The 8,542-nt window shown below is 41.9% G+C and overlaps 1 protein-coding gene across 1 annotated transcript; it reads right to left on the bottom strand.

Annotated features, from left to right (window-relative positions):
• Positions 1-767: 767 nt before the first annotated feature.
• Positions 768-6,561, bottom strand: LOC129711992 (beta-1,3-galactosyltransferase 9). Its single transcript, XM_055660100.1, has 3 exons — positions 6,452-6,561; positions 6,100-6,317; positions 768-4,005 (listed from the first exon to the last, which is right to left on the bottom strand). The coding sequence occupies exons 2-3, from the start codon at positions 6,103-6,105 to the stop codon at positions 2,944-2,946; spliced, it is 1,068 nt and encodes a 355-aa protein (XP_055516075.1). The 5' UTR covers positions 6,106-6,317; positions 6,452-6,561; the 3' UTR covers positions 768-2,943.
• Positions 6,562-8,542: the final 1,981 nt, after the last annotated feature.

Raw genomic sequence — 8,542 nt, 5'->3', positions numbered from 1 at the left:
ATTGTGAGCTGAAGAACCTGTTCCTGTGCTGCACCTTTCCAAGTAAGAAGGAACTGCATATGCTGGTTTAAACAGAAGATAGACACAAAAAGCCAGAGCTGCTCAGCGGGACAAGCGGCATTTCTGGAGAGAAGGGGTGGGACACGTTTCGGGTCAAGACCCTTCTTCAGACACTCTGAAGATGGGTCTCAACCCGAAACATCACCCACTCCTTCTCTCCAGAGACGCTGCTTGTCCCGCTGAGTTACTCCAGAATTTTATATCTATCTTCTGTACTGTTCTATGTTCTATACACACGTTTAAGGTTTATTGAATGGATTTGCTGCCATTGTTTGTTGATTGAAGCTCTGACTTCCTACTCTGCAGTGGAGAGATTTACTGTGTGCAGACTTCACCCCACCACCAACAAGGCAATTAAAGGGGTTTGATCCAAAAATTTGCATGTGAAATATAGATGTCAACATCGATGGGATGCCGTCCACTCAAAAACAAGATACTAATGGACCCTGTTTCTTCCGTATATGTTTTAACGATGACAAATGGTTTAAAAAACAATTATGTAAGTTCTATGTTGTTTAAGAGGGAACTGCAGATGCTGGAGAATCGAAGGTTACACAAAAAAGCTGGAGAAACTCAGCAGGTGCAGCAGCATCTATGGAGCGAAGGAAATAGGCAACGTTTCGGGCCGAAACCCTCTAAGTTCTATGCTCTTGCAACACAACAGACAGTTGATTCATGAGTAGGGTAATGCCAGTTATCTTCTATCACCTGTAACAATCACCTGGAATAGTGGGGTTTAAATGACCAGGAGCGGGGCCGTGAAACTTACTATCGCCCACCGGGGGCTTTAACATCGGGAGCCCCAGTCGTTGGACTGCTGGACTGCTGGAGAAGAACAACGGGAAGAGGTAAGACTTTTGCCTTCCATCACAGTGAGGAGGTGTTGGAGATTCACTGTGATGGATGTTTGTGTAAATTGGGTTAAGTGTGTGTCTTGTTTTTTTTTTGTAATGTTAAGACTGTAGAAATGCAATTTCATTCAAACCAAGCTGTTTGAATGACAATAAAAGGCATTCTATTCTCTATTCTATTCTAACATACTCTTGAGTGAATAGTTAAGGATGTGTCAAGATGATAAAATTGCTACCAAGTGTCTATTAGGAAGGAAACACCGTGCACACAAGAATACTTTGACTAACGACCCTGTTCTTTCATAGAGTATATTTCCTTAAATAGGAAATGATCTGCCCAAAAAAGACTTCCAACACCATGAGACATTATACTGGCTGCTGTTACAGTGTTTGGCCTGATTTTGAAATCATTCCATTGAATCTCTTCTTTCTTCAGAAGTTGCTAAATCTGCAATGCTACTGGATGTCACATTAGGGAGAATGGCCTTTCCATTTTTTTGGGGGGCAAACTTTGTCATATGCTCAAGAAAATGCCGACAGTCAAGAGAATTGAGACTGTTTAATCGCCATATATACTGACAACAAAGCCATGAAACCCTGACCCTGCGGCAGCATAACAGGCCAGTTATATTGCAAATGGTTTAAACCAGAGCAGTTTATTATAATTTATTTTCAGAATGCACAGTAACTCTATGAAACACACATAAATTATAAATGGTTCCAACCATAAATCACCATAATCCCAGTCAATGCATGGTAATAATATAAGCAAAATCTGAAATGGGATCCATAACACCACCTCCCATGAGGGTCACAACATATTAAGAATGTTTTCTTTTCAAACAAGGATGCAAGGAGTATTTGTTTGCTTGCACTTTAGTTGACAACATTTATAAAAAAATACATTTGTACTCTTTTCCCTCCTTGATGTTAATGAGAGAATGATTACTGGTACAGGTGGCTACCTGATACCTTGCTGATCATTCTAGTAAATGGTCCAGGAGACTTGACTGTGGGCAGAGTGCCAAACTGAGTCTGAATCATCGACTCATAGAGCTGTCTGGCATGGAAACAGGCTCTTCGGCCCATCTTGAACATGCTGACCAAGTTGGCGTACTGGGCTGGTCCAATTTGCCTGCACTCATCAGAAACCTTAAATTAAAACAATTTCTTACATAACTGTCAAATATTGGAAACAGGCTCTTTGATCTAGTTTTTAATTGAACACAATCAATATTTATTTCTAATAATGCAGCTTTTAAAAATTCCACAACACAAACACAAAAATCAATGAATGATAACTGCATGTTTGACCATTATCTTTTAGTATTTTTCCAACAACGAAGACACAGAGCATAAAGTGCTGGAGTAACTCTACAGGTCAGGCAGCATCTATGGAGGACATGGCTATGTGACGTTTCGGGTCGGGACCTTTCTTCGGATGAGGGGTTGAATTTCCTTGTGGAAGCAATGGGAAGCAGTAATTAAATTTAAAATGGAAAAGTTACTTCTTACAAAAAGGAGACGATACAGGGTTAATGGACTGGAGAGCGAGCACATGCTAACTACTGATCACCAGAGGATGGCTTGTGGATGGCTCGATTGTAATCACACAACTAAAGCTTTTCACTGTGCCATGGTACACGTGACATGAACAAAACTAAACAAATTGATACTGAAGTGTTGTTATTATTGTAATGGAGATGTTGACAGCCCCAATTTGTACATGGAAAGGGTCGACAAGATGCAATGTCCCAGGGACGTGGTCATCTGTTTTTTAATTATATGGCTTGAGGTATAAGTATTGACTGGGACAATGGGAACAAACTCTCCCACTCTATTTTGAACTGGTATCTTACATCCACCATGGATGCACCGCCCAGGTCATGTGTGCAAGTGTCAGTGGCGGGACTTGAACCCATGACCATCTCATTCTCTACAGCAAGAATTGGAGTTTCGTGGAATGACCATTTTAATCAAGCAATGTTTTGGGTGTTGGTCCAGGAATACACTCAGAACCAATGCCACCACATCAAGTGAGCTTGTCTAGATAGGTCAAGGCTTTGCACTTGACCAGTCCGTAGTATGTTTCCAACATGGCACAGCGTCTGCTGTCGGTAATCTCCTCCCATGCCCTCGCCAGCTCCTCGTCAGTCAGCCCGAATGAACTGAAGATGAAATTGTAGCAGCAGCGGTTGAACCGTATGTGCTTCTCCCCGGAGAACCGGGAGCTGTGGATGGGCACCACACCAGCCTTCTTGGCACAGATTCCAACAAAAACATCTTCAGATATTGAAGTGTCCATCGCCTGGGAAACAACAAAGATTTTCCTGGCCACATCCTGTGAGATGACAAAGGCAGTGGTGCTACAATAATCAGGATAGAATTTCCCCGAATACCGACTAACAGGCATGTAGTGTTTGCTCTGGGGCTCTCTGATCGGCATAACTTGGTGGTAGACCCTCCCGATGTAAAGATCTTCTGCGTGCCTCTTCAAACCAAGCAGATACTCCATCAAGCTTTTGTAGTTGACAAAGGTCTCCTCATTGGATTTCAGAATAAATAAAGCTTTGGAGCAGAACGTCACGGCCCAACGCATGATCATGATGGTTTTGTGGACACCGTTGCTGGGTGAATCCAAGAAGGTGCCTTGGATGATATCTCTGTGCTTTGCAAACTCTCTATCGATGTCGCCCTGCGTTTCCGGCTTTGGAGGGATGCCGATCGCAAAGAGCGTCATCAAATGGTATCCGTCCACCTTCGTCACGTTCGCCCACGTGCGCCGGATCGTTTCCCGCCGTGTTCGGTTTCCCGCACCGCTGGACACGACGGCCAGGAGAAAGAGATCTCTGTCGGCGCACGCTCCTGCGTTACCGATACGGAAGAACCTGGAGATGTTTTTCCTGACTGGGCTCACGTCCAGCTTTCTGGCTCTCTCACGGATATCCAGCGTTTGGGCATCCGTGTAGGTAGTCGGGGAGGATTGCAGCAGATACTCTTCCATAAAGTCCGCCCCAAAGAGAAAGGCGTGGAAAAGAACCACGTTGAAGAGCAGGAAACACCACTGGTGCGTCCGAAGTCTGCAAAATGACAGCTGGAAAAACAAACTTATGTTTAATACAAAGGACCGTTGGATTCAATTCAATTCAATCTATTCTTCCACTTGTAAACATAGAAAATAGGTGCAGGAGTAGGCCATTCGGCCCTTCAAGCCTGCACCGCCATTCAATATGATCATGGCTGATCATCCAACTCCGTATCCTGTACCTGCCTTCTCTCCATACCCCCTGATCCCTTTAGCCACAAGGGCCACATCTAACTCCCTCTTAAATATAGCCAATGAACTGTCCTCAACTACCTTCTGTAGCAGAGAATTCCAGAGATTCACCACTCTGTGTGAATTTTTTTTTTTTCTCATCTCAGTCCTAAAAGATTTCCCCCTTATCCTTAAACTGTGACCCCTTGTTCTGGACTTCCCCAACATCGGGAACAATCTTCCTGCATCTAGCCTGTCCAACCCCTGGGTAAAGCCACCCTGCTCTCTGCGCCATTCAATCTCAACTCTTTCTCACCATGTATTTGATGTCTCTTTAACTTTCTTATCTCAGTAAACTCCATGGTTATCATCACACATGAATTATGGAAACAATTACTGCAAACTCATGCTTTTTAAACCATGGCGCTTGGAGCTACAATCATATCGAATCATTAGGCAATGCAAGAAACTGCAAATACCTGAATCTTGAGCAAAGCACAAAGTGCTGGATTACCTCCGCGAGTCAAGCAGCATCTGTGGAGGCAGTGGACAGGTTGGGTCCTCTTTCCAGTCTGAAGAAGGGTCATTACCCAAAACGCCATCGGTCCATTCCATCCGCAACTGCCGCCTGACCCAATGAGCACTTTGTCTATTGCTCAACATTGAATCATTTACCCGAGTCAGCAGTGTCAACTCCCATCGACATTTTGAAAACTTTGCTCTCAACTTAATCTTCATTGTTTGAAAAGAAAAGACCCCATTTTACTTTGAGATTTCAGTCCCCCGATTGTTCACACATATACTCAAAAAAGATTCAACTTTCAATACTTTCTACCTGGCTTCCTGTAATCTATGGTGTAATTGTAGCTGGGTTTTTTAAAAATCCTACTACCATATCTACACCACTGCCAATTAGGCACCCAACTTTGGGCAGTTTTCAATTCCCCCACCTTAATGAATTATTTTCGGAATAAGCATCGCACAACAGAGGCAATACTGTTTGGCTAAACTTTTCTTCTTGACCTAATCATGTATTACCGTTGTTATGACAAATATCTCCAGCATCATCACGAATCATGTCTCTCTGTAATAACTAGGAAGTCAAGGACCTTATTATCTTTTATAAATAGAGCTGGATAGAGCTGTTCATTGTGGTAATAAAATCAAACGTGACACTATTTTACAACATAATTTTCAGTTGACAAAGTAAATTGTGGAAAATCATATGAGGATGACAGGCAAGATCACTGCTGCTGAAATTTACAATTTGTCTTTAAGATGCTTATTATTTCACGTAATCAAATCATGGTATTTCTGATTAGTTTCATTCTGATGTTGCAACGAACTAAGTTCACATAAAATGCATAAAATCTAACGAACAGCCAACATAAAGGATAAAATGGCTTTTTCTTTGTTGTTTATGTTTATACAGCCTCACTAAATTAAATGGGCAGAGCGGTCGAGTTGCTGCCTCACAGCGCTTGCAGCGTTGGAGACCCGGGTTCGATCCCGACTACAGGTGCTGTCTGTACGGTGTTTGTATGTTCTCCCCCACGTGGGTTTTCTCCGAGATCTTCGGTTTCCTCCCACACACCAAAGACGTTCTGGTTTGTAGGTAAAACGGCTTGGTATAAATGTAAATTGTTCCTGGTGTGTAGGATAGTGTTAATGTACAGGGATTGCTGGTCGGTGCGGACTCAGTGGGCCAAAGGGCCCGTTTCCGTGCTTATAGCTCTAAACTAAACTAAAATGAAGCGATCCAAACATACCGAGTTCCCAAATGAATGACAGCCATTGAAATTAAATCTTGCCAAGCTGATAAGGTAATTTAGTTCTGCCGGTATCCAACTCTTTCAACCTGTTTCAACAACACCTCTGTATTTTTAAAATACTGCTTGAAGATCTTCTGGTCCAATAATGTAACACACTTACCTGCATGATTATTATAAGAACATCAAGTTACAGGTGATTAACTGTTCTATGATGTAGAGATTAACTGGTCTTAAGCAGTCGTGCATTGAATTTATCGATATGTTGTATGCAACCTTGTATGCAAACTGAGGCAAGAGACTACAGGATTGACCTAATTCCCCTCTTAGAAAGATGTACTCAGACAGTGAAATCGTATAGCTCACGGCCAGATCAAATACCTAGAAAAGGAACCAAAAAAAAAACATGTGAACATGGTAGATTATATTCCATTGCGAACTTATTTTTCATATCTTCCTGTAAAATGTACATATCATCTTGTGCACTGCATATATTTCAATGTGCATTTACTCACTGTCTGTGTATTCCTCCATTCTGCAGCTTGCGTTGTTGGAAGTAACTTGCGCCAGGTGAATTATTTAGTGAAAGGCGAGTTGAATAACCTTCTATATCAAATATCAGGGCATTGTGGGCGCACATTAAATAGATCAAAATCCACAGTGCATTGAGGCTTCCCGTGATAAATGAATGACACAGAGAACCAATAGCATCCGTACAGTGTGGAATAGTTCTGCCGATTGCATTCTAGAGGCTATTAAAATGATACTAATGACTATTGTATAATTTCAAGAATTGATAAGGTATGCAAGAAACTAAGGTAACCTCTGCCTTTAATTTTAAAAGTTGTTGGGTTAATTAAATTAATTGCAATTGTCTTTTGGGGGAGGGGGATCAAGATGGTGCAGTGGGGAAGTTTTTCAACTAGCAATCCAGAGTTTAAGACTAACTATTCAGAGAGCTGGGTTCAAATCATGGCTGCTCTTGAAATTTGCCTTCACTAAAGAACAGGAATTTTTTTTAAACCCACATGAACTCATCATGTAATTATGACCACAGAACTACAGATTTATGAAAGATTCAACTGAGGGTGACACAGTGGCACAACTGATAGAGTTGTTGCCTCACAATGTTAGAGACACAATGCTCATATCATTTGACCTTGGGTGCTGTCTGTGTGGAATTTGCACATGAGGTTTTACCGAGATTATGTGGTAACAGAGACACTTGCATAAATTTCAGAATGTACGCAAGTGTAGCTTCCTTTCTTCCCATGCAACAACATGGAAGAACATGACCGTGAGATTATAGCCGTGCTTATGCTGTCAGTGTTGTGAACACGGGGTACTCTGAATGCTGGAGATACTCAGTGGGTCTGGCAGCAACTGGGGAATACTTGTCCATTCCCTCCACAGATCCTGCCTGACACACTGAGTTCCTCCAGCACTGCTGAGTTCCTCCAGCACAGGCTTCCAGCATCGGCAGTCTCTGGTGTACACTTTAACCTAGTGATCACTAACATTCAACATGCATTTTAAAATAATTCTTTGCCCATATTTTCTGATTCACAGATTTGGGAGAAATATCAAATTTGAATTAGCCACTAAGCAACCAGTAGCAACCATAGAATGGTTTTTTTTTTTTTTCTATTTTTTTTAATTTTTTAAACGTGACGTTTCTAAACTGTGCTCAACTTACAACCCATGCATTGAGTAAATTGACAGAGTACCAGCCTGCATCTTCCTTTGTACCAGCCAGTTTGTATTTGTTATAGAAAATCTATTAAAGTAAATACTGATGTTTCTGGCAATCGATAGCTTTCATTTTGGCCTCTGCTACGCACAGGTTGGGCTTGCGGTTGTAAATGGATTACTGATGGTTGTCGGTGGCTTTGATGGCACAACCTACTTGATAAGTGTTGAAGTCTTAGATCCTGATGCAAATACATGGAGGTATAAATACGTTTCAAAATATTTAGTGGACCATTTCTGCAACTTTACTGACTAATTCCATCCAATATACCACAGTTACTACAATCCAGGCACTTCCCAACTTGGCAATTTACATAAATTCTGTAGGCAAATCAACTAAATGACCCACTGGACAGCACAGTGTCACAGTGGTCGAGTTGCTGCCTTACAGCATCAGAGAGCTGGGTTCAATCCTGAGTATGGGTGCTGTCTGCACAGTTTGTACATTCTTACTGTGATCACATGGGTTTTCTCCCACATCCATGAGACTTGTAGCTTAATTGGTCCTTCGTATTGCAAGATAGAACTCATGATCATTGGTTGGTATGTACTCAGGAGGCTGAAGGGCCCGTTTCCATGCTGGATCCCAACATTAAACTCATTATAATTTGAAGTTGTGTAGAGTGTTATTGGGAGAATCAGTCAGGCTCAGGATATTTTTTATTTGCAGATTATCATGGTTTAATAGATTAAACACCATCATTTCAGATTCTTCGGAAGCATGAACTACAGACGTCTTGGTGGCGGGGTTGGAGCGGTGAAGATGACACAATGCGAGTCGCACATTTGGTGAACAGACACATTCCAGTGGACCCAGTATGCATGGATGTTTTACTCAACAACCTGCCATTGAATTG

The sequence above is a fragment of the Leucoraja erinacea genome, chromosome 31, assembly GCF_028641065.1.
Source record: "Leucoraja erinacea ecotype New England chromosome 31, Leri_hhj_1, whole genome shotgun sequence".
Lineage (NCBI taxonomy): Eukaryota > Metazoa > Chordata > Chondrichthyes > Rajiformes > Rajidae > Leucoraja > Leucoraja erinaceus.
The sequence above is the reverse complement of the archived record's forward strand: the minus strand, read 5'-3'. Positions and strand labels throughout refer to the sequence as shown.